Source organism: Crassostrea angulata, chromosome 2 (assembly GCF_025612915.1).
Source record: "Crassostrea angulata isolate pt1a10 chromosome 2, ASM2561291v2, whole genome shotgun sequence".
In the NCBI taxonomy this organism is placed as follows: Eukaryota; Metazoa; Mollusca; class Bivalvia; order Ostreida; family Ostreidae; genus Magallana; species Magallana angulata.
In genome coordinates, this window is record NC_069112.1 from 21,710,393 (window position 1) to 21,737,313 (window position 26,921).

General features: G+C 32.4%; 2 protein-coding genes and 1 pseudogene across 3 annotated transcripts; 2 read left to right on the plus strand and 1 right to left on the minus strand.

The window, feature by feature from the left end:
* Positions 1–615: 615 nt before the first annotated feature.
* Positions 616–16,676, plus strand: LOC128170462 (fibrinogen-like protein 1). 2 transcript variants are annotated; one of them, XM_052836235.1, is made up of 7 exons: positions 1,388–2,128; positions 3,665–3,798; positions 4,367–4,463; positions 4,879–5,046; positions 6,491–6,717; positions 13,864–13,942; positions 14,788–16,676. In XM_052836235.1, the coding sequence occupies exons 1-7, from the start codon at positions 1,834–1,836 to the stop codon at positions 15,042–15,044; spliced, it is 1,257 nt and encodes a 418-aa protein (XP_052692195.1). In that variant the 5' UTR covers positions 1,388–1,833; the 3' UTR covers positions 15,045–16,676. The 2 variants fall into 2 exon arrangements, with proteins under 2 accessions (XP_052692194.1, XP_052692195.1); XM_052836234.1 differs by lacking the exons at positions 13,864–13,942; positions 14,788–16,676 and adding an exon at positions 616–903 and having other exon boundaries at positions 1,919–2,128; positions 6,491–7,181.
* A 1,035-nt stretch (positions 16,677–17,711) lies between these two features.
* Positions 17,712–18,099, minus strand: LOC128174023 (uncharacterized; annotated as a pseudogene).
* Positions 18,100–20,739: 2,640 nt separating this feature from the next.
* Positions 20,740–26,921, plus strand: LOC128170461 (fibrinogen-like protein A). Its single transcript, XM_052836233.1, has 5 exons — positions 20,740–21,157; positions 21,824–21,957; positions 22,579–22,675; positions 25,507–25,674; positions 26,314–26,921. The coding sequence occupies exons 1-5, from the start codon at positions 20,869–20,871 to the stop codon at positions 26,565–26,567; spliced, it is 942 nt and encodes a 313-aa protein (XP_052692193.1). The 5' UTR covers positions 20,740–20,868; the 3' UTR covers positions 26,568–26,921.

The following is a 26,921-nucleotide window of genomic DNA, read 5'->3' on the forward strand; positions in this document are numbered from 1 at the left end:
TAAAACACAAAAAATGCTTAAGACGTCACTCATTTTTGGTTTTCCAAGCTCCGATTCTGTGTCAATTTTAATTTTGGTATCAGTTATTAAAACAGTTGATATGTACAAAAAATATTGTTTTCAATATCAAAAATTAAATTTTCTCGTAAATAAAAAAAATCAACATTGATATGTGATTCTTTGTTATTTATACTGCATTAGCAACTACATGTACATTTTTTAAAGTGATATTATTTAGAATTTTAACAAAACAAAAAATAAAATAAAATACGTTTATATTTTTTTTTCGCTTACTGCCTCACTGCTCTTGAAAGATGTCTTGTGTTGTTGTAATAACAAAAATTGTCCGTAAATAATGCTGAATTGATATATGAGAATTAATCGAATCTTTAATGTAGTAAATGAAGGAACAATGGAAAAAAATCAATTCAAAAAATATTACGGTTGGCTTTCATCGAGACATGAAAAAGGCATGATAAGGATCAAGGAATTAATTAGGATGGATCAACCAGTGCCTGAAATTGATACATAAGATCAATGTATAGTGTAATGAAAATAATGAACAGCCAGACTTGAATAGATGAGCTTAAGAATAATCCGAAACACAGAAACATCGAAGTTCAAATGATGCTTTAATAAGTATTCTTAATCGTTAATATGAAAGTGATGTCTCTTTTATACTAGATTAAATTAAAAAGGACTGAGGATCTAACGATCCTTTTACGAGTGACGCAGACGTATTAATGGTATGCCATAAGAAGAACACTGGATTTAAAGCTTCATTAAACTATCTAGCTATGCCTTTCCTTTAAGCATAAAATTAAAATTGATTTTTGTCTCAAATATATTCATTCAAAATATCACTGATATTTTGCTTGAGTAAAAAACACATTAGGATTTAAGGTGAGTAAAATTTTACTTTTTCGTATTTACTAATCAAAATCCAAGTATGATTGTTACTTTTTGTATTCTGATGTGTCTGACTTTTCTGCTCAAAAATACATTTTATCTCAATCCAAGCAGTCGTATTTTATCAGCAATCTTTCAGGAAAGGGAGGTATTCAACATACATTTACGTAAAATTAGTCAGTTTGAAATTCTGTGATATTGAAAACAGAATATCATCTGTACAGTGTCAGATATTTCTGTAAGGTAAAGAACGAAATAAATTCTCGATTCCTTTTTAGCAAAACTTAAATATCAATGATGCGCTGTTACCGTTCGCCATTATTATCACTATTATTATCATTCCTTCGTTATCATTATTGTCCATCAAGTTATGTTTCAAAAATGCATTACATAAAACATAATCACATCATAATTGACCGGTAATGGATGAAATTGATTTACCAAAAAAAAAAAAAGACAGAAAGTTTACAATCAAACGGGGAATGTAGATGATATCGCATACATCCGTAATAAACTAAGCTTTTTTGTTAAAAGAAAATCGATACATATACCGTGCTTATAATCATAACAGTCCAATTATTGTTTCCTTCAAACAAATATTGAGCTTTGATTTGTTTTATAGGTCTCGGAATGTAACCTCCCTTTTAGGCATACCTAAGTTATTGAAAAATATAACGGAAGCATGCACAGACTTTAACAGTTCTGTTGTATGTCTACTATGGTTTGTCCTGGTTTGCTCTCAACGTTAAAAGTGGTTGGAATTATTCTCCGTTCGATTTCCTTCTGTATCGTATGTTGAGACCCTGAAATGTCACAAGTCTGAAAACACAAGGATAATTTCGTAGTTAAAAAAAGAAGCTTTCTGACAAATAAAACGCTTTGAGTGTACCTCATCTATCCCACTCTCCACACTCTGTCAGAGGAATGAGTTTGTACTTTGGCGTCTTCTCCATTATTCGTCTGATATTAACCGTACATTTACCACCCGTCATGGCTCGGTCTTTTTCAGCCAGACCGGACTGTGACGATAAAATCTCAAGCATAGAACTTTTAGCGGAACATCAAGTTCCTTCGCTCTGTTCATGCTCGGCTTTGTGTCATGTTGAATGCGGATGCTTCGGATTTAATCCACAAGTGAGCAAGTGTCGGATTCACTGGTCGTGTGACGTAGCTAATATGACATCATCTGAAGATGGCTGGAGATATTACAAAATTGACCGTAAGTATTCTTTTGATTTAATTTGATTTACGACAGAAATCATAAAATGATTCAGTCTCGGTTACAAGTACATAAACCGACTTATTAAAAAAATATTATTGGTAAGAGCCTAAAATTGTTCCCTAAATGAATATCATATTTTACTTCACACATGATTGTTATGTTTAATTGGTTAGATACATGTGAATTTTTTGCCTATTATTCATTTTCATATACTGTAAACCAATTTATATTCGCGGCGACTTTATTTCGCGATCAACTGCCGATAAACTGGTTTGCGACGACTAATGTGCGCGACCAAGCCTTATCAAGACTTGTATTGTTCTTAAAGCTATAGAAAAAGGATTGGTTCGTGGCGAGAAATATTCGCGACGACAAGGCTCTCGCTAACCTCGCGAAAATTTCTCGCACGCGAATAAAAGTTGGTTTACTGTATCTCCTCAATTTCGAATTATAACATTAAATTAATATCTACACGTTGTTTGCATTTTTGTATTAATCAAAGTTTTGTGGTTCATTAGGATAATATCTTAAAATTTAGGTTTGATTTAAATTATTCCGACATTTGTATGTGTAACACGGCCGTCCGATCAATCCTAATTTAATTTTTTTTACCCAAAAAGCTTTCGAATTTTTGCACTAGAAATGGGAAGGAGCAATATGAGAAATTTCATTTTTAAAATGACTATCCTAGCAATAAAGCCCTGTGTTTAGATGATATATTTTACTGCTTACGCAATGTAAGCCGACTGCATAGCCGGCCTAAGTATCAATTTAGAAGTGAAAAATATAAACCTAAACTATCTTCCTTTGATTTTGAGAACACGTGAAACATGATTTAAAAGGTTTTCTTTAATTGGACAAAAAACAAAGTATTGCGCTTCATTTCCAACAGGCCAATTAATCTGCTTTCATGTTTGTCAGTGCATTTTTATGATAAATTTAACATAAAAAATAATTATTTTGATCGGATAATTTATATTACAAACTAACCTTGGACATTTTAGCGCCCCGGGGGAATATAAGCGCAAGATAGGCCGATAAGAGAATGATCATTATAATTTATATTATTTGTTTAATTTTTCTTCTTCTTTAACTATTAAAAGTATTTAGAATATGAACCACACAATGGTAATTCAATTTCATATGTTACTTTATGGAAGGGTTTCAATGTTATTTAAAGGTATATCTAAGTATATATAAGTTCTACCATTATCAGGTTTCTAGTTAAATAAATTCATCGACACGTTGTAAATGTAACATTTATCATATATAAACGGATACATACATTAAAAATAACTTCATCGAGAAAGAAAAAAAAAATGAAAGCTTATTTCTTTAGGATGAACTTTAAAGAAAAATAGTAATATCAAGGAATAGATTCATTGTTCCAAATGGAGAACGGAATTTTATAAACGAGAGAGAGTTTTATGTTTAGTTAACCTAAATGCTAAGTGTAAAGCGACTTTTTGAATCGTATTCCATTAAGATTGAAATTAAAACCGTTCCAAAAAATCATTTTTTTATCACTTAAAGCTCCTCAAGACTGCAAGGGTGTTTTGGAATCCGGAAAGAATTCGTCAGGCGTTTACGTCATTGATCCTTTTGGAGGTCGACAACGTCTGGTTACTGTTTATTGTGATATGGAAACGGACGGTGGAGGCTGGACGGTATACTATCTTTATTTACATCGCTTAAAGCAATATGAGCTGTATTTTTTAGAATTTTAATTTGCTGCAAAAACCTGCTAGTATGATAAATCTGCATGTAAATTAAACTCTTATGATAAAAAAAGTTTGAAAGAATCATAAGTTTTCGCCAGAAGAAAGATTTCTCTTTAAGGAATATATAGCAGATCAATTTTTGTACATGATGACAGTAATTCAATTTTGCTTTATTTAAGGCTTCTTTACGGCTTTTCCAATAAAAATATGGCTAAACGAATTTTAAACACCATGATATGTTTGTCATTTTATTAGAAAATTACATTTTTCATTAAAAAAAATTAACATAAAAAGCTCATATTACTTTAAAGAGAACTTTAAAAAAGAATATCAAAATCTTCTTTTTGTTTTTCTCCATGTTTTATATACGTTTTTTAATACAATATATGTTAAATAAAACCAAACCAGTTTAAAACAATATCAAAACAGATCAATTTTAAATAAAACCCCAACAAGCAACTTGCTTTATTTAACAAAGTTAGCTTTAAATCTGACATGTTTCTTCCTGGATCAGGCCATTCAACGACGCCAAGGCGGCAGCGTGAACTTTAACAAAACATGGACGGACTACAAGAACGGATTTGGCGTACCTGAGAGCTCCTACTGGATTGGTCAGTTCTGTTATCCATACAAATTCTAAAATAAAAACACTTTAGTTTAAATTCTGCACGAAAAAGGAATTTAAAAAAATCAACATAAGTTGTTTTGGTTTTTTTAAGTAAGGTATTCATTTTTTTTCAGGAATTAAAAATCAAATGATTTAGAAAGGACAAAGCAGTTGTTAAATACTATCTTTTACGTCGTTTTAAAAACACATTTTATGATAATTGTAAAATACGTTTAGTTCGATCTGTTTTGTAAAAAATAAAGTAATATATTTGATAAAAATAAATAAGTATGATAAAGTTAGCGTTGGCTGACTATTGCTTCTAATTCATACTGCCATTGTACTTCCTAATAATAAATAGTGTTTGTATAAAATTCATTTGTGAAATGATTGTTCATTATTTTTTTTCTATTTTACAGGAAACGATGTAATCCACAAATTGACAAATCGACTGTTGAATTCGCTGTATGTTTATTTCCGATTCAACAACAATAGCATATTTCACCAGAAATACGCCGAATTTTCTGTCGGTGCCGAATCTACAAACTACCAGCTCCACCTGGCGGGACCGACTACTGGAAGTTTAGGTACGTGACAAGAAGTTTTGCTTTCTACTAAAAGTTTGATTTTTTTTCTAGGAATTATCTTTGATACTGGGAAAGCAAACAAATTCTATGACGAATCCTATAAGTATATAACGAATCGTTTAAAAAATATTTTTTTTAATCATCCGTTGATCAATTTGAAAAATAAATGTGTTGATTCCAACGATTTTCCCTTAATATTGAGAAATAGTACATATAACTACCTATCAGCCCGGAAAATTTGAACTTTATAGGACTACAAACAAGCAAGATATTCGAGTTTTAAAAACGTCTAGAAGAAAAAAAAGAATAGAAAAGATTATCAACAGAATCAGTACAAGTTCTTCCGTTGAAAACGGACGACCTTAAAAATTAACTTAGTCTGTCATTCCACATTTTAAAGCTTTATAACAAGTTAAAAAAAAATCACCTAATCATAACAACAAAAAAGGAAATCGAAGTTCGGGCACAATGACAACATTGTGATAAAGTCTTTGATCCTTAGGGAAAAAATCACACATACTCTACCGAACCAATATAGTTGTTTTCCTTTTAAGAAGACTCTTTGTTTCCTACGACGTTTACTACATCGAGTGCAAAAGGTGCCTGCCCATTTTTCTAATCAAAAACAATGCGTCGGTGTCTTGTAAGAATTTTACACAAGTATACTATGTAGTTTGGTAAATTTCATATAAAAATAATAGACAGTTGATAAGAGTATTACATCACTTTTGTTTTTGGTTTGTCCTACCGGTGAGAAATTTGCCTAAAAAACATCAATAATTATATATGAAAAAAACGATAATTCTTAAAGTAGAAATAATTTTCAATCAAGATATTTGGAAGACCTATAGGAGTTGTATGGGATAAAAGAGTTTCCTACCGAAATGTAGTTAAAAAAGTTTTTTAAAGCTATGTTCTTTTAAATTTTTTTGTTTTGTTTAAACCCTGTCGGAATTTAAATTTTAGTAGGAAGTTCTTTTAATGCGTTGAAAACTTAAGATACGTGAAAATTGCGTTTCCATTATTAAATTCATCCTCCTGTAAGAATTTATTTGTCAAAAGTAAATACCCGCCAAACATTTAAGATACATCAATGAGGAAAGTCGTGTTGAACTCTAATGTATTTGAATTTTCTGAATATTGCACTTTAGACTGGTACAGTAATTATGTTGCAGATGTGCTATATGTCAATTACTGTGAAATCATTAGATTTCGTGGTGGTTCAATTTTCGTGGAATTCGTGGGTACCTCTCATCCACGATTTAACATCCTACACGAATTAATAAATAAGGGTAATAAAATCATATTTCCTTTGTAGGTTTTAGAGAACATACGAAATTACGTCCCCACGAACCTGTAAAATTTAAGCAATCCACGAAAATTGGCCCCCACGAAATTTAATGATTCCACAGCACACCATTTAACATTGTTTTCGCCATTTCAGGCGACCGTATGATTAACACAGGTTCTTCTAACACAGAGCTGAATGGTATGTTGTTCAGTACTTTGGATCGAGACAATGACCGGTACAGTGGTCACTGCGCCACTAAGTACAGTGGGGGGTGGTGGTTCAACAACTGCCATGACGCCTATCTTAACGGACCATGGGCCCCTGAGAACTGGCACGACCCATGGTACCCAATCATAGCAGATGGCACCAACATAGTGGAAGTACGATTGATGATTAGACCGACATAGATGCATTCTGAAATGGAATACATTAAATATAAACTCACTGTCTCGTAATTTGTTTTGAATTTGTTAATGAAGTTGTGAATTATATTAGCAACACTGTTTCCTATTTATTATTTATCGCACCCTTCTACAATGTATGGCAGACGCATGTAACGTAATCGATGTCAATCGAATGATTAAACCGACGTAGTTGGAAAACTGTTTATCTCCAAAAAAAATTTATCTACATTTTGACTACTGGTACTTCACACTCGTAAACGGAAGAAAAGAATTGATGATAACACAAATGAAGAGGAATACTGAAGACAAATGCAGACAAAATTAGACGTTGATCATTTATGTTTTGTAACGTTTTTAATTTTTCGTGTAAAAGACATATATTGTGACAAGTAGTTAGTTTGATTTTTTTATAATACAAACGTAGGATATTATTTGATTAAAAAAAACCCACTTTGAATTAAATTTAAATTTAATTTTCATTTCATAGTTTAAGGTTTATGAGTTATGTACCATTTACCTGTACCTTCACTTTAATATGGATTTAAAAAAAAAATAAAAGAAATGTTTATATTTGAAGAACAAGCAAAAGAAAAATATGCATTTAAATCAAGCGCTCTTCTGTATTCTTTAAGCTGATATTTTACTAAACCTGTGTTAGCGGGAACAGTTATATATGCATTGATATCAAGGAAGCTGGATGTTTAGCAAAATAATCGTCAGATCTGGCTACGATTCTAGGATATGGTCTTTTTAACTATGAACTCTCAGTTGGTAATGGATAAATACTGTACATCTTATTTTTCACATTTTGGTATTTCTTTGTTTTAAAAGAGCTCTCTTTGCTAACGAAGATCAATACAATCTAAATCACCACAAATATCATGCCCTGTTAATATTTGTATATACCAATGTAAACAGGGATGATTTCATTCGATTTTTAATAGTCTTAAAGTAAATTAAGACTTTAGAGTTGTTTCAGCTTCTTTTATTGGATATCAAAGTAAAGCTTAACAAACAAATTGAACAAATACTCTTTGATGCAATTTGAACTTGATCCAATATAGCAGGTTTAGATGTTTTTATATCAGTATTTTGATATCAAGTAACAAAACAAAATCAGGGTTAGGTGTTGCCATTCAGTCATCCATTAGTTTATCATTCAGTTGAATAAATGGCAGCACAGCTTGAACCTGGAAAAATCAAATCGTTAAATAAGTTAACTGAAATAGGTAATCTAAGTCTTCAAACTGGAGGGATTGATCAAGGTTATCTGTACTAGGACCTTTTAGATTAAAAAGTAAGATTTGATTATTGCGTTTCTACAACGCACAAAACACAACTCTGTAATAAATGAAAACACTGGATTAAACTGTGCTATCCAGTCAACCGAAATGTGACGGTGAAATGACTAAAATGTGACTGTAAGGTCAGAACTGTCTGAAAAACAGACAAGAGTTATTTAAACACCTTTAAATTATATTTACCTTTAAACTGACTAATTGAAAGTCAGAACAAGTGGCAGACCTTCATTATTTGAAAAATGATTCATCTGGATTCTCTCCGTTATTTATTGTATAAGTAATCTTAATTTAAATCTAGATGGTAAACGTAGTCAGGTTTGTCGATTATATTGTGTAGGGATCTGATTTAAAATAGCTGCAAAGGACTGGGTACATGCAATTAATTCGTATAAATCTGCAAATACAAGCAAATGCTTATAGTTATATTTACTGTAATACTCTCAATACTCTCTAAGTCAGAAGTCGATTATGCTTGAAAAAATAAATATTCCTAAAATTGATTTAATGATTAAGAAGAGAATCCTAAAACAGTGTTCACCAACGACATATTTGCTCTAATACAGTATTTACCTATTAAAATTTTGTCCATTTTGAAAAGAAAATTATTGAATATTATTCTTATTAATATTTGGAGAAAAAAAATCACTCAAGGTTAAATATCTGTAGCAAGAAGCGAACACTATTATATGTGAAGAGTTCATCAGTGTTTATTCAATATGATATAATATATGTTTATATAATAAACAGTATAAAAGGAATTTTGATTTTAAAAAGACTATTAGACATCACAGTCATGTATTTTCAGTATTTAATAAGGCAGTTTCAGTTAGATCTTGAGTATATGCCATATACTACAGTAATGTTACAACTAACTAAAGAAAAGACCAATACAAGTCTTTTTTATGGGGATGTTAGCCTGGACTCATCATAATTATTTCGTGCAGTCCTTGATTAGTCATGGTTTGCTGAAGGTTTCGGCCAATTAATAAACTGGCTAGATCTTGGACGTGTTGATTTCAGCCCTGTCAGTCTCTTTAGCGCTGTGAATTACAACCTCTTTGATTGAAGGTACATATGCCATTTGGATTAAAATATTTAAAAGAGAAAAATGTTTGCGTTTCTCCATTAAGCTACAAAAGTTATTAACTATCTGCAAATGTTACAGATTAAACCAAACGCATCTATCAAATATTAAATTCTAATTTATTCATTCAATGACCGGGTCAGCCAGTAAACGCCAAACTTTGAAATACTCATAAGCACTTGATACGACAAACTAATTTTAGACAGTACAAAAGATGTCAACGCGAAAACATGGTCCGTTTGCTGGCAGTGGAATAACGCGTCCGGAGATAAAAAAAAATGGAAAAAAGAGTTTGACAGAGAACGTAGTAAAATGAGAATTTACATTGAGTGATGGACTCATGTTAGAAACTTAATGTTTTAAAATGAGCTGGCCATAGAAAGGTGGGTCGCACAGCGGTTTGTTTTCTTCGTTTAATAATAAATTTACTCAGAAAGGAAAAGAAGATCAGGTGTATAGTACGATAATCATTTACTGAGTGTGGTAAAACTTGAAGAGCTATCTCTCGAATACTTAAAATTTATAAATTTATAAATTGTATATGCATAAGAAGGGTAACAGAAGGGATGATTTTGTCGTTCTATTTTATAATTAAATATGTTGTCAAATGTATGAACATAATGGTTAATTACAGATGAGCTCCCCCGATTGTCAACGATACCGATCTGCAAAAAATCATCATAAAATGCAGATGACAATAAATGATTTTTTTTTCTGTTCAAAGCACAATAACCTGTTTTTATGAATTCAGACCACTGTAAACAGACTCGTTCTGCATGCTGCTTTTCTGAATTACTATCCATGCTAAAGCCAATCAATTATTATTTTGGAAAGATAAACAATATTAAAAAACTGTTGATAATACCTCCAAAGAGTTTTCTGTATGTAGGCATCCGTCGTTAATCAGTACATATCTATAAATCGTTTTATATTCCATTAACGTTTCTTTCAAACAAAACGTTAAGATGTCGGTTAAGGTTCAATTGTAAAAGATTGTTTGTAGTGTCTTCCATTAAGTACATCAACGGTAATGTTGCATATGTGCGTGTAAATTGCAATTGTCCAGTCAGCAGAGTTCTTTCATAAAATACTAAAACGCAAGTGTTTCACCATAATTTTGATTAAAAATAGACTAGAGTACGTACACTGCAGTTTCCGAAAGCATAACCTATTGTGACTGTAAACCTAGATACCGTTTGTTCTTAAACTTTATCCCGTGTTGGAAGAATGTCTCTCCACTTTGTCGTTTTCGCCATTCTTTGGCTGGTTCTTTGTATTTTCAATAATGAATATTATTTATAATTGACTGGGATAAGTTAGAAAACATTTCAATCCTGATTGGTTCTACCAACATTTAACAACAAAACGCAAACGTTTCACCGCATACATGACTACACAGAGTGAATACATATCATTAAAAGATAATCAGTCAGTGAAAACTTTTGATAAGTGTCATTACATGCGCATCCGTTGTTAATCAATGCTTATCTGTTAATCATTTCAAATCCTTATATCTCTTTCGAAACACACGACGTTTCTGTGTGGTTACTGTTCTAATTTAGAAAAGAGATTGTTGTATCCTTTTCATAAGTGCTAAGAGAAATTTGATCGTGAAAAACAGAGAAAACAATTGCCTTCCCATTACTTGTAATATTGTATTGAATATGGACTAGAAAAAACTGCAATTTTCAAAAGCATAAAATATCGTGACTGTAACCCATTAACTCTTTGTTGATAAACCCGTGCAAGAGAATGTCTCTCCACTTTGTCGTTTTCGCCATTCTTTGGATGCCAGTTACTCTACAACCGGTTAAGACGCGATCTTTCTTAGCAACACCTCACTGTAACAATAGAATAACTAGCATCGAGTTTGTAGCAGAACATCAAGCTCTATCGCGCCCATCATGCGCTGCTATGTGTGTTATTAACTGTAGATGTTTTGGGTTTAACTCACTGTCGAAAAAATGTCGGATACATCAGTCATGTAACTGTCATATGCCTCTTGATATGACCTCAATTGAAGGTGGCTGGATTTATTACCAGATTGACCGTAAGTATTTTAGCAATTACAGGCCAAACTTTTAACATCTTGAAAATGTAGGCTGTTGGTTTTTGAAAATTACTTCAATTGGAAGTTCGTTATGCAAAAGGATACATGTATATGAATAAAAAGTGTTTTTAATAGTTTTAACTGCATACTAAAATCGGGTCCTTTCAGTGTAAATAAGATAAACAGTACATATAGCCTTAAATAAGTCAATACTGTACAGCATATGGTTTACATACTGTGTAGCCGAAAAAAAGAACGAAATCGAGTGTTGGAAATTATTTTTGATTTGTTCAAAATTTCCTCAAGAGGTATAACACAGTCATTTCCAATTGACAGTATGTATTGTTTTAAGTGGGGTTGAAATAGCTTGTAAAAATTAATTTTGTTGCAACTAAAAAAGTTAAAATCCCTATTTTTGATTCTATGATTTCATTTCCTTTTTAACTTTTTTTTAATGTTTATTATTTGGAAGATAAACTAAATGTTATAATAAACTAGCAAAAAAGCGATAATTTCATTAATTTATCGTACTAGCGTTTTATATTTTGAACTTTTATGATATTTTATACATCGTATCGCATTTTTTGAAACTTGAACTGTTCTTGGTAATTTGATTCTTATGATATATACAGACATTGAATTTATTTCAATTACCTTAACCTCTTTAAGCACCCCAAGACTGTAAGGGTGTAAAGGATTCCGGAGTGAGCACGTCGGGATATTACGTCATTGATCCATTTGGAGGTCGTCAGCGGCTAATAACAGCCTATTGTGATATGGAAACAGACACTGGCGGCTGGACGGTATCTATCTATCTATCTATCTATCTATCTATCTATCTATCTATCTGTCTGTCTGTCTGTCTGTCTGTCTGTCTGTCTGTCTGTCTGTCTGTCTGTCTGTCTGTCTGTCCATCCGTCTATCTATCTATCTATCTATCTATCTATCTATCTATCTATCTATCTATCTATCTATCTATCTATTTATCTATCTATCTATCTATCTATCTATCTATCTATCTATCTGCGTTCATCTGCCAACCCCTCCCTTTTATCTTTCTTTTGTTCGTTCGATTGTTCGTTCATTTTTTTCTGTTTGCATTAGCTCGACATGTTTAGCTAAATCAATCAAACATTCCATTTTATAGTTTTCAAACCTTTAATCAATTGCTAATACCTTGAAAAAAAAAACCTAATAGAATAATTGTATTGAACTGCTTGTTGCAGACTCAATTTTGTTTTGGTAAATTATTTCAATATAAATAATGATCTTCACAACAAAGATAATTGATTCATTAGTGCATTGTCATTTAATAGGAATTTAGAGTACATTCAACAAATATTGAACAAGTTGAAAATATAACAAAGCCAATTTTTTGACGATGAAATACTTCCTTTTTCATAAAAAAAATCTTTAAAAGTATAATGTTCTATATTCTTCATCGTGTAATTATTGATTTATATGTATATTACAATATAAATGTGCATAGTATTGGTTTAACGTTCATACTCACTAAAAGGTAAACGGAAAAAACACATTCTTTTTTACATTTGTTCAAAAGGAAAGATATGAAATTCTCAAACAAAAGGAGTTTATTTTTCAAACTACTAAATATTTTGTTTACAATTTACCTTGAAGTATATCAAACGCGTTTGAGTTTTACTCTCGAAGTTGAATCTAGATGATTCATATTCAGTTTAATTCCCTACAGTCCATTCAGCGACGCCTGAGTGGCACAATGAACTTTGACAAAACTTGGACGGAATATAAGAACGGCTTTGGCGATCCCGCAAACGCTTACTGGATTGGTCAGTGATATTATCATTTTATTTCTTCTCAGTGAATAAAAAATTCAATTATTATATTAATTCATTAGCAACATATTCATATTTAAAAAAGTAGTTTGATTATACATAAGGACATGCTCGGAAGCACGGTGACACGCAAAGTCTCGCATACAATACATGTACCTTACTTTTATCCAACATAACTTTCGCCACCTCCATTAACATTCATCATTCTTAATTCTCAAACAAAAAAAGACACACTGAAAATAGACTAAAATTATGCGCTAGTGTTAACCCAACTAAACAGATTTCTTAAGAAAAACCCAATTTGATGTTTCGTGATATAACCATGGGAGCTATTCAAAGTTAACTAGTTAATGTCAACCCCAAACGTACAGTAATCGATTGGTTCAGATGGCTAGATACAATTTTCAGATAACTGTAAATACATGGCGCCACATCAGATTAGATAAGTGAAAATTAAGGGCGAAATAATATGGTTCACTTATATGAGAATTCAAGGTAGCTTGTACTTAATTCATTATGAAGTAAAATTTGCTTTTCAAACAAAAATAGATTTGTAAAATGTATAAGATATAGATAAGCGATATCCTTATACACCAATTCTATCTTTACATTAAAAACTTGTGAGTTATTCATAGTTTTGATATTTTTATTTTTATAAAAGAGACAAAAATGAACATGATATAAAAAAGACAACATTAATATTGAGTTTGTAGAGTATTTTTTTTTCATAATGACCGTGTCAAAAACTGATATTTTGTTGTTTCTTCTTTTTTTTAACAAATAGGGAATGACGTCATTCATCATCTAACAAACCGACAGCCGCATTCCATGTATGTGATTTTCAAATTGAACAATGGGAACATATTATACCAGAAATACGAAGGATTTTTCATTGGTGACGAATTTACTAGCTACCAGCTCAATTTGGCTGGGTCAAACACCGGAAACCTAGGTACATTTTTAAAATTGCTCATCCAAACCCCTTATTTCGCATCAAATTCAAATCACAATTGTAAATTGTAAAGAGATCTGCTGAGTTCCCACACGTTTAAAACCGCGGGCAATAGATTTTTGTTTGCATAGAACATTTTAATCAATGTATATTGTTATCATACTCTTAAGTTTGGACTGCATACATTAAGAAAATGAAGCAAGTTTGCGTCAATGTAAACATTTCTTGATGAATCGGTTTATAATCGTTAATACACATCTTATATTTGTGAAAGAATACTTACTGAAGGAGACCCGAAAGCCAATAAATGACTCGTTATATTTACTTTAAAAATTCTAAGACGATTTTATTGCCATAGATTCATCGCATAAAAGTATAAAAAAGTGAAAAATAATTCATTAATTATTTTTTTAAAGGAAATCAATAATTTTATATTGCCTAAAGTGGCCATGATCACCTAGTCCCTTTATATTTGAATTATAAATAAAGTCAAAGTTACCAAATTGATTGCTTTTTAATTTTAACTTTAATTGTAAGAGTTGGAATACAGCTCATTTTCCCGTAGGTTACATTTTTATTTCAAAAATGGTTACGTTTTTCCATTTGTATCAAAATTGCGACGACTGAAACCTAACCGTTATTCATTTTGAGTTTTTATATTTATGTACAATTGTATGACATGTTCATGGCATGCAACACATGTGTCTGTCAATTATTACACAGGGAGAGTGCTATAAAGGTATAGATAGTGTGGCCTATCTCATTGAAATTAATAATACAATAAAACCAACAAAACCGTGAGAGTATATGCATATATAGTAAATGCATATTATTTATAATTTCAGGAGACAGTATGATCAACGCGGGGTACTCTGGCGCCAATCTGAACGGTATGCCATTCAGTACTGTAGACCGAGACAACGATCAGTGGAAAGGTGGTCACTGTGCCGCTGATTATAAAGGAGGATGGTGGTTCAACAACTGTCATGACGCCTTCCTTAACGGACCGTGGCCCCCGGAGTATTGGCACGACCCTTGGGAACCGACCATATCAAGTGTCAGCAACATTGCGGAAGTCAGAATGATGATTAAACCCACATAGATGCATGTTGAATTCATGTGCTGTAAAACTGAATTTTATTTACGTACGAGATATATTTTCGCGAGATTTGCCAGAGCCTCGTCGGCGAGAAATAAGATATAAAATGATGGCGAAAAAAAGTTGTTTTACCGTATATCATAGACTGTACGTGATAGCAATTTTAGTTTTAGTTTTAGTCCTAAGATTGATATTAAATGAAATTATCTGGATGAAGCTACCTACCTTGTCTTTGTTGCTCCCGGAGGCAAATAAAGTAAGGACAAGGGATTTTCATTCTTCTTTGTTCTTGGATATATTTTCCGTTTCTCCCCACGTAAAGTTTATGTCAACTTCTTTTTTGGACAGTTCGCCTCCATTTTGTTCTTTGTTGGCCTCTCATTTTCTTTCTAGTGTCCATCTTAGCGCCATTCTTGTGATGTCGTTTGTTGCCTTTTTTAATACACGACCTATCAATCTCCATATATATTTTTTAAGTACTGTCCTAACATCTGTTGTTTTGTTATTTTGTGTAGACTTTTGTTGGAAACTTTTGCTCGCCAAAATATCAAGGTCTTTCTGAGGCAGCCATTATAGAAATTTGATAGTGTGCTTATGTTCATGTTGTCACCATCCAGCAATCAGCACAATACATAAGGACAGATAGTAAACAGCTTTTATATATCTTTACCATAGTGTGTCTGCTTACTGTAAATTCCTAATTAAACGCGAGGAATTAATATCCGCGTAAAATCGCGAGAAGCATCCTTCGCGGATTTTAAAATCTCGCCATTATTTTCTGAGAGTTGAAAACTATAAGAAATAAGGAGAAAAGTTCAACGTTCGCGATTTTATATTCTCGCGATTTGGTAGAAACCAGCGGGATCGCGGAATTAAGTACTCGCGTAATATAAGGAATTTACAGTATGTTATTCTTCTATACTATTACGTATGCGTATTTACTATAAAAAAAGCACATGCAGAGCTCGTGACAAGCCAAAAAACCTTATAGACTGACTAGTTATGAAATGTTTTGGACGATGCATACACATTATAAACCATAACACATTTCTTACTTTATATTTTATTTCAAGTGATTCTGACATCTGCGTGCTGTCCTGCATACGGCCATGAACAACCTCATAATTACAAACAAAGAGTCTAGAAAAAAAACAAAATAGTTATCAGTGCTTAACAACTTTGTTTGAATCAATACTGTTTTTGCTGAACCTGTAATGTAAGCAGTGCATACCAATTAGAGAATTATCGCATGCACAGAAAAAAACGTTATGTATTTTTTTTTTAACCGTGCAAGCACGTTTTGTCTTGTTTGAATGATGGTGGCGATAACACATTTATTGGTAAATGAAAATTACACTAGAGACGTTTCATAGACAGCAACTAGAATATTAAGTTAATTGATTTTGAAGCTGACGCCACATGAACTGAGGCTTCTACCCTTTTGTATTAATATCTAATATTTATCTGGACGTCATTATTTCACATGGGATAAGTTATTCCTGATGTTGCGACATTATTTTTTGCTGAAAGTCTACAGTATGACTTGTTTCTCTTAACTTTGTCATGTATTTTATCTTTGCCGAACACAGACAGAAGTGCGTGAGTTATATATATTGTACTTTAGACAATCATAGTCTGTCATTAAATTTCATCATATGTCTGAGTTTTTTATTTACCTGAGACAGTCCAATTTGAGACAGGTGAATTGTTGCAATCGCAGCTTCTCGCGCCGATCGGGAAGAGCTTGAAAATAAAACGAGTTGTCAAAATAAAGTTAAAGCATACATCTTCGGGCAAAGAAAATGTACAACTTGTGAGTCTGAATTATTAACTATTTTGATCAATGAGGTTTCTTTACATTAAACTAATTTCAACGATGTATTATGACAAAAACCCTTCTTTAACGTACATAGAAAGCTTGATTTGAACATATTCCACAGCATTATGTTAAACAATGGGATTAGGCTCAAGTTAAAAAAAAATAATTTTCCCTCTCTCTACATGTTAAAAAACAAATACAATATTATTGAAAATATAGAAAGCTCATTTTAATTACCCTTTCCTTTGGTTCAAATTTGACAAGTCAATCAACTTTAATAATTGGTTATACAAGGTAGTATTTAAAACGACTCTCCCATGTTTAATACAATACAACCTGGCATGGTTATCTTTCTTCAACTTTATACACATCGTCCTATTGACCTTGATTTTTTAAACTGATTAATTTACAGCCATTTGTAAGAAAAGAGTAAAAAGAAATGGTTCTTATATTTCTGCATGGAAAAGGGTTTTGAAGATTTCACATTTACCAACGTTCGATACTTAAAAATCGTCCCCTATGCCCCCTACAAGGCTGCCCAGACCCTTGACTAAAACTGGCGCCCTCACTTTAAATCCTGGATCCGACCTTATCTTAATTTCAATATGAATGTAACGTACTTTGAAACAAATCTAGTTTCGTCAGTCATGCCTTGGATTATATTGAGTTGGGATTCGCTTTAAATCTGTTGCAAATGGATTGTTTACAAGCAATTATACATATATTCGTATACATCTGCAATGCTTATCGCATATTTTTCTATACTTTTTTTATTGTCTTTAAACAGTGTCTAACACCATGTTTTATATAGTGTAGTCTAGTATAATTCGGAAGTCATTGTACATTATTCTTTATAAGGTGATTTCTTGCTTAAAACTCCTCAGTATAAATATTTTGCAATCTTCGTTTGAACTGTCAGAATCACTTGATGATTCCTCATTTTTGTCAGAATCTGTACCTGATGAACTTGGTGCTCTGTCTCTTAGAGTCATATCCTTTTTGTTGTCTCTTCCTCCTCGTCTCGCCTCTTTTGTTCTCATTGGACAGTGCTTGCAGCACCTGTTCAGTCACCGCTGCAACCAACTGCGGCTGTATAGGTAAAACATCACTAGGCTGACGAGCATTTTGGGAGCTACCACCTGCCTCCTCATGCATCATCGCCTCCATCTGTGTTGCTGATCCAGCTGCTGCGGGAGGTCTAGTCCTTGTTTGTCTTCTACCTCTCCCAATGGAATTCATCTGGAAATATTTCATAAATGTTATTTCAACAAACTTTAACTTTGCTTAAAAAAATGGGATATCTTTTAACAGAAACCCAGACCATGAAGAAGCATATGAAAAAGCGGGTATTTGCATATAATATAACCCTAACAATATAGGCCGACGAAGGGGTATAGTATACATGAAGAAACAAACACCTTAACCCAATGGGTTAATCGAGAACTATTTGCACATATATGGCAAAAATCTAATTAACCCCGACCATAAAGGGGTATATATTGAAAGCCCAAAGGCACATAAATCAACTGCGTATGTGTGTATTAATAGGACCCCGACCATATAGGGGTTTAAAAAATATTCACACACTGGGTTGTTCTTTCAGCCTGCACATATACATATAATGCAATTAACCCCGACCATATAGGGGTATGGATGGAAAAACCCATTGAAAAAATATGCAAATAGGAATACGCAATTTAATTCAGAAAATCCCGACCATATAGGGGTATGTAAAATGGAATCTTACATTCAACATGGAATATCAATGCAATTAAAAAAAACCTTCAGTGCTAACCTCAACCATATAGGGATGTTACACTAACAAGTATCTATAATACAATAAACCATTGATAAAGTTTATTAACTAAGTGAATAGTCTTCACTATTATATGCATTGATAATTAGCCCCTGCTTTATGAGGTTAAGCATCTAATCATAGCAGTTAACTTTACCCACCATTGTGCAGCAATTTGAGGGTTGAAACAACCACAGCTCTTATGTTATTAAAATACTTTATGTGCCCTTGTTTGTTTAGATGAGCTCCATCATCAAGGTAGACATTAGACCGAGTTGAGGGATTCCAGAATCCTGGCAGGCGAAAGAAAGTTAAACCCTCCACTTCTTTAATGTATTCTGAAATTCTTCTGTTAAGTTCATCAACCCTGCTGTTGAACCATGGTAGATCAACTTGGTATCGTGTGGGCTTTAACGGGGCAGTTCTTTGCAAAGTTTGTAAAATTACCATTGATTTTCAGATTCTCCATAGCGTAATGCAACCACAAATTCAATTAAACGTTTAAAAATCAAGTCCACAGTCTTTTCTGTTTTGCACAAATCATGTGACACAGCTTGAATAATAACAACACAGCTTGAATAATAACAACATCCGGACGCTGTTCTCTTACGTAAGACGTGCCAAGCGCGCAAATCCTCTCCAGAGAAGGCCCACCGCGTCCACTATAACTAATCTGTACTTCGTCATAGTTCAAATTAAGGTTTCTATTCACACGTACGTCTAAACTGTTTAAAACAAATTGTCCGAATCTCTGCACAAAGGAATGACCCAGGATAAGAACTTTTTTAGTCATTGCATAGATAGGGTTGAGAGAGTAGACATAGCAAAGGCCAGTACAGTTTCACTAGTTGACGAAATTCACTCCGTACTTACATTGTTTGAGCTGCTAAAGTCTCACAGGGAAAAGAATGCCGTGTCAATCAAAATGATCCATATAAAACGACGACAATAGACAAAAAATTCCAAAAAACTTATCAAAATCTTTTCCCTTCTAAAGCTGTGGTAAACAAAGATCTCTTGATCAAAATAATGGAGTGTAATATTAGAATCTTAAACGGTACACATGCCTAATCCGGAAATTGACAAATATAACAATTCATTAAGGAGATGGTATAAATTACTTTATGTTTCACATAAATACAATTATGTAATAAAAGTTATTACAGTCTCGTGACAGTTTTTACCATTCCTTCTCTAAATTCTTACTTGCATGTTGGCGAATTCAAAATCAACGCCTTTTAATTATTTGTGTATGACTCAATTATGTCAACTTCCGTCCACCCTTTAGCCTATTGTCGCATTTCTAGGCAGTAGATGCAGATTGAGGGATTGTTTCTATAAATGACAGGCATAATAATCGTTTTGGTTGAATTGGTTGTTAGCTAAGATGTAGAAGCACCGATCGGAAGACGGAGAGGATTGCAAAATAATTTTATCGATATATTTTGATCAATAATTTCACCTGATGTGACAGTTTGAAATAAATCCAAGATGGCAGCGTTTGGTACTTTGTGTTTAATTAGGTATAGGGAATTATTTTTTTAATGACAAAAAAATCATAACGTCATGTGCGCGTGATTCCAAGGAACTATATGCAAAACAAACATGTTTATACTCAATTTTCAATTCCTTCAATCTTCTTTTGAATGTACATCGCTTTACATGTAAATGTTTTAACGTTTAAATGGTCAAAGTAAGTAAATTTATATTTTTTAAAGATAAACAATCTTTTAAAATTGTTAATAACTACCTTTAAGTGGGTGTCCATAGGAAATCAATACTTATCTTTTAATTTTTTTTTTCATATTCCATTAGCGATTCCTTCAAACAAAAAGTTTAAAAGTGGGTTAATGTTTTATTTCAAAGATCGCTTATTGTTATCTCCCTTTAAGGAGGTTAGATGGTCAAACATTTAAGCATTATATCCATCTAAAATCTTACATTATGATTGGTTTAGCCCTACATCATCGATACCTTTCAAATACACCAAAAAAGACAGCTTAGATGTATCTAAAAATAGTTTGGTACTGAATTGCTACCAGCGTGCAGCGTTCTGCATTTTTTTCATCTTGTGAATCGCGTTTTTAAAAAAAGACAGCAACTGGTTTTAAAACAAATCCGAAATTACAAAACTAAGTTATAACTTTTATAAGCCTCAAATATTGTGACTGTAACACGTTTTTTGTTAAAAACGCGTTACCTTTGGTGAAGAAATGTTTGTCCACTTTGTCGTTTTAGCCATTTTTTGGATGCCAGTAACTCTACAATTCGTTAAAATGCGGTCTTTTTTAGCGACACCGAGCTGTGACGATAAAATCTCCAACATAGAGTTTGTAGCAGAACATCAGGCTAGATCGGACATTTCATGCGCTGCTATGTGTGATGTGAATTGTGGATGTTTTGGGTTCAACTCACAAATGAAAAAGTGTCGGATCCATCAGTCATGTGACCTCGTGAACATGACCTCAACTGAAGGTGGATGGAGATATTACCAGTTTGACCGTAAGTATTTTAGCAAAAATAAACCAAATGTGCATCAATATTTGATAAAAAGATTAAAGGGTTGTAGTTGGTATAGTACGTTGTCAAAGAGTTAGTAAGAAATTCATAAAATGATGTTGAAATTGAACTAGTTATAATTAGACGGCCTATTTTTGATTTCATGATTCGATACCAGTACAGGGAAATATTCTCTCAACCCCCCCCCCCCCCCCCCGTATTTTGCCCATATCGCTCTTGTTGTCTGCGGGCGAATTTAAGACTTGGCGAATTCCAATGGATCACATCTCTTTTAACACTACTATATCTGAACAAAATCAAGGATGGGCAGAGCTGCAAGAGAAGAAGGGCTTAAATAACAGGGGTCGAAAATCAACCATGTATACAGTATTTTTTTTTTAAATAAACTTGTTTTCATTTCATGTCTATTATTTAGTATTATATATTTTGTATTTAACTAATATGTGTTATTAAACTTATTCATATAGAGATCATTTTATTGATACAAACATGCTGTATTAGTGTTTTATATTTTGACATTTTACGATCTTTTAAACACCATATCGCAGTTTTTTTAATTTCTTCTTTACAAAAATATTGATTTTTTAACATATAAAGACGTTGAATTCATTTCTATTATTTCAAACTTTCAAATCATTTCAAACTAAGCACCCCCAGATTGTAAGGGTGTCATGGAGTCCGGAGAGAGCACTTCAGGATTATACGTCATCGACCCTTTTGGAGATCGACAGAGACTGGTCACTGTCTATTGTGATATGGAAACAGACGCTGGAGGCTGGACGGTAAAATATCTTTCTTTCTCTATGTTTCTCTCTCTCACACATACTTTCGTTCTTTCTGTTTGTGAATGCATTATATTTTATTTTGGATCGATCAGACAAACAAACGTTCGTTTGTTCATACTTTCTTTTTTTTGTTTGTCAATGCATTAGCTTCACATGTTTAAATCAATCAGTCAAACGGTGTCTTTTTATAATGTTCAAACCTGTAGTAATTGCTAATATCTTGAATAAAAAACTGATGGCATGTTTGTTTGAACTGCTTGCTGCAGACTCATTTCTTTAGATATATTCTAAATTCATTTGATAAATGATAATCTTCACAGCAGAGGTAATTGATTCATTGGTGAATGGTCATTAAAAAGAATTTTAGTACATTCAACAAATATTCATCCAATTTGGAAAAAACAGAACATTTTTTTAATAGCATAGCTATGACAAAAATGAGCAATTTTTTCATTATTTCAAAATGAAAAAATATGAAATTCTCGAACAGAACGAGTTTATTTTTCCAACCTGCTTAATATTATGTTTACAATTTACCTTAAAGTAGTCTCAAAAGTGTTTGAGTTTTATTTTCGAAATTCGGTTTAGATAATTAAAATTCAGTTTAATTTCCTACAGGCCATTCAGCGCCGCCTGAGTGGTACAATGAACTTTGACAAAACTTGGATGGAGTTCAAGAGCGGGTTTGGAGTTCCTCAAAATGCTTACTGGATTGGTAAGTGATATCATCTAATTCATTTTTTTTTAATAAATAATAAAACAATCATTTAAATACTGCATTGACCACATATTCATATGTCAAAAAGTTAATTTATTGATTATACGAGGGTTGTTAGAACAGTTTGCAGACAAGTTTGATTGTGGGCGGACTATTTGCATGATATCAGCGAAGCTTTTCAGATTTAAACGACGTATTTTTAAGAAATATGTAAAGATGTGCATATTTTAAATGCACCATTATATAAATAGTGCCTGTTTGGGAGGGTAACTGTTGAAATTGACACCCCTAGAAATCCATTGTCAACCGACGTGAGATGGTGTCAATTTTAACAGTTACCGTCCTAAACAGGCACTATTTGTTTTACTATACTGAATGTCTTAATTTTAAAGAAAATTTTACTGTTCTTATTTAGAAATGAAGTGAATTCTACGGCGAACCGTAGGCGCATAATTTACGCGCATGTAACAATTTGTTGTGTTACTCGTTGCCAAGTATGTTGCGTTTACCAACTGCGTCTAAACCAATCAGATTTTAGTATTTAACATGAGAGTTTAATTGAAAAAAAAATACACAGCAGAATTATTTTGATAAGGTATGCTTGACGGAGCATGTCAGATTTTTTGATGTTTCATACTTTGTACGAATTTGTCATCATTAAGAAACTGTATCGTTTTAGCGCATAAAAAATTAATGATATTTTATATGGCATCACACTGACTTATGAGGGTCATTTTGTGAAAGTTTCAATTAAATAAAAGAATTCTTGATCATTTTATTGCCGAATTTTGAAGAAAAATGCTCGAAAAATGAATCGAAAACGTTGACGTCAATAGACATCTTGGAGCACCGGTCCTTCATCTAATTCTGTGTGCTCGCAGGAAAATCTCCAATGGAGACCAAAAGGCCCTTAGATGCTGCTATTATTTTTTAGAACAAAGGTTGACACTTAGAATCACAGACGTTTAAAGATGGAAGAATTGATATTTTTAGCTCTTACAGCAGACCAACCCCTTTACATCCCGGATGCTGTATCTATGGATTTTGTTTTTTCCCCCTAAAATCTATAGTCGAAACTGCGTGGACAGAGATTTTTAAACATAAATGATCTACGATATGCCACAAAAGACATTGTGGAAAACTTGACAAAAATGATTTGAGCATGCATTTTATAAATGGGCTAACAGGTTTGACTACAAAGTAAACAGAAATTTTTCCGTAAAACACTTTGTCGGCGAACTTTTCTAATAACCCTCATACATAGAGACATATTCGGAAACACGAGGACACACAAAGTCTCGCATACAGTATTTTACTTTGGTCCAAAATAACTTTCACCATCCCCATGAACATTCATCATTCTTAATTTCTAAACGAAAAATAGAAATACTTACAAAAAGACTTAAATTTTCCGTTAGTGTTAACCAGGCTTGGGGTAACGCTAAATGTAATGGTAATGCATTGCAATGCATTACATATTTTCAAAGTAATGCTAGTAATGTGTATTGTCACAATTTCCGCATTACAAGTAATGGTAATGTAATGCATTACTTTCAAAAATCTAGTGTAATGCTGGCATTACATGGCATTATTTTGCATTACTATGCTTTTCTATGCACGTTCATTTGTAAATTTAAGATCCTGATGAATTGAATAACTGAAATTGTATTTCATTAAAAATTGTTTTAAAGAAGAAAAATAATTCTTGGGATAAAAAATATTTTAGTTGTATGATTAAGCATGTAAAAAATTACTTTCAGTATTATAACCCATTTGAAAATAAATTTACTCTCTCTCTCTCTCTCTCTCTCTCTCTCTCTCTCTCTCTCTCTCTCTCTCTCTCTCTGTTGTATACATGTATTAAGTACAATAGTTTGGAGTGATAGAAAATACATAATATTCATGTATTTTTTTCTATTATTGCTTGAACACTAATATATCTTATATTTTCACACCCGACAGGATGCAGTCAACAAAAGACAAAACATGTGAAACTTTGATGATCATAAAGTGCAACAGCAATCTTGTATAGGTCATCAAATTTGAACCTGATAGTGAACATGAACTTGTTAAAGCATGTTTTATTTATGAAACATATACAAATACTCTTTATTTTGCTTTTAATTCACTATTTTCAAACTTATTAACTTCAAGAAAATTAAGTAATGGTAATGGTAATTTAATTCCCTAATTCACGAAGTAATGGTATTGTAATGATTTACTTTAAAATGTAATTCGCCCTAAGCATGGTGTTTACCTTATTGAAAAGATTTGTAAAGGAAAGTTTGAAAAAACCTAATTTGATGGTTCGTCTTATAACCGTGGGAACAAATTGGAAAATTAGGAGTTAACGTCACCCCCAACGGTCGGTAATCGATAGATTAAGACAATTTTATATCTGCACTTTTCAGATATTTTGTAAATAGATCCCCTCAAATAATTGTAGAAAGACGGCGCCACATCCGTTTTAAAAAATTTAATATATGGCACTACACCCTCGGATAATTGTAAATTGATGGCGCCACATCTAATGATTAACAAAGATGAGTCAATTCGAAGTAGCGTGTACTTTCTTATAAAGTAAACTTTGCGCTTTAAAATCACAATAAATATGACAAAATGTACATTACTTAGATAAGCAGAATCGTAGATTTAAAAACCTTTGAATTACATGTATTGATAGTTTTGAATATTTCTGTATGAAAGATAAAAAAACTAACATAATGTAAAGAAACGACGTTAAGATAAAGTTCGTAGATTATTAATTTTTTTTAAATTTCATACCATGTCAGAAATTAAGATTATGTACTTTTTCATTTACCAAATAGGGAACGACGTCATTCATCATCTAACAAATCGACAGCAGCATTCCTTGTATGTGATTTTCAAACACAACAATGGAGTCATATTTTATCAGAAATATGAAGAATTTTCCATTGGTGACGAATCTACAAACTACCAACTCAATTTAGCTGGGCTAAACACCGGAAATCTAGGTAGGTATTTAAATTTGCGTATTCATTTCCATATTTTGCATCAAATTCAAATTTAACATTTATTTTTTGCTAATACTTGATACCTTTGAAATTCTTACAATGTTTGCAATCGCTTGCATTGTGATTTCTTTTTATGCACACTATTTATTTTTCATTTTATTTATATTAATACATGTACGTGCATATTAAAAGTATAGTCTTTGGTCTTATTACTAGCAAAAATAGTTCAAAAGTCACGACATTTTAAATATTTTTTGTTGGATATGTTAATAAACATTAAAACACATTTTGTAATTGTTAGAGATTTTTTACTTATAGAGGCTGAATTGTCAACAAATGACTAATTTGATTGACTTCAAAAATTCAAAAATGATAGTTTTCTCATATACCGCTATAAAGTATGGAAAAAGCATAGTGACTAATATGTTGGATTTGGGGGAAACAAATCCTATAGTTTTGTCCAAAGTTCTCCTTTGAATAGAGATCAATAATTCGATATTGTTTAAAATGACCTTGACCATCCAATTTCTTTAAATTTGGATGAATAAGTTATTTAACATACAAATCACAATTTACTTCCAATTTGCTTATTAAAGTTGGATTACAGTACATGTAAAGGAACATTATTTTTAATTTCAGGTGACAGTATGATCAACGCTGGCTACTCTAGCGCCAATCTGAACGGTATGGCGTTTAGTACCATGGACCGAGACAACGATCAGTATAGTGGTCACTGCGCCACTAAGTATGGTGGGGGATGGTGGTTCAACAACTGTCATGACGCCTTCCTGAACGGACCCTGGCCCCCGGAGTATTGGCACGACCCATGGAGACCGACCATATCAAGTGTCAGCAACATAGCGGAAATCAGACTGATGATTAAACCGACATAGATGCATGCTGAATTGAAATGAAATACTGTATATTTTTTACATGCAAAAAAATTGTTCGATGGGTTGTGAGAGCATCGTTGTCACGAATATTTCTTGCTGATAATCATCTTTCCCCCAGTAAATCTCAAAATAAAATAGTCGCGAATGAAAGTCCATTAAACATACATTGGATAAAGACTCTATTTGATAACAGATTTAGTTATACATGTAGTCTAAAGATTCATAGTAAATCAGATTATCTAGATGTGCAGTATGTCATTTTTTTATTTGACATTTTTTTGTATAACTGCTTTTTAATTAATTTTCTAAAGAAAGGTCATTATATGATATTGTTCTCTAAATTGCCGTGGTATA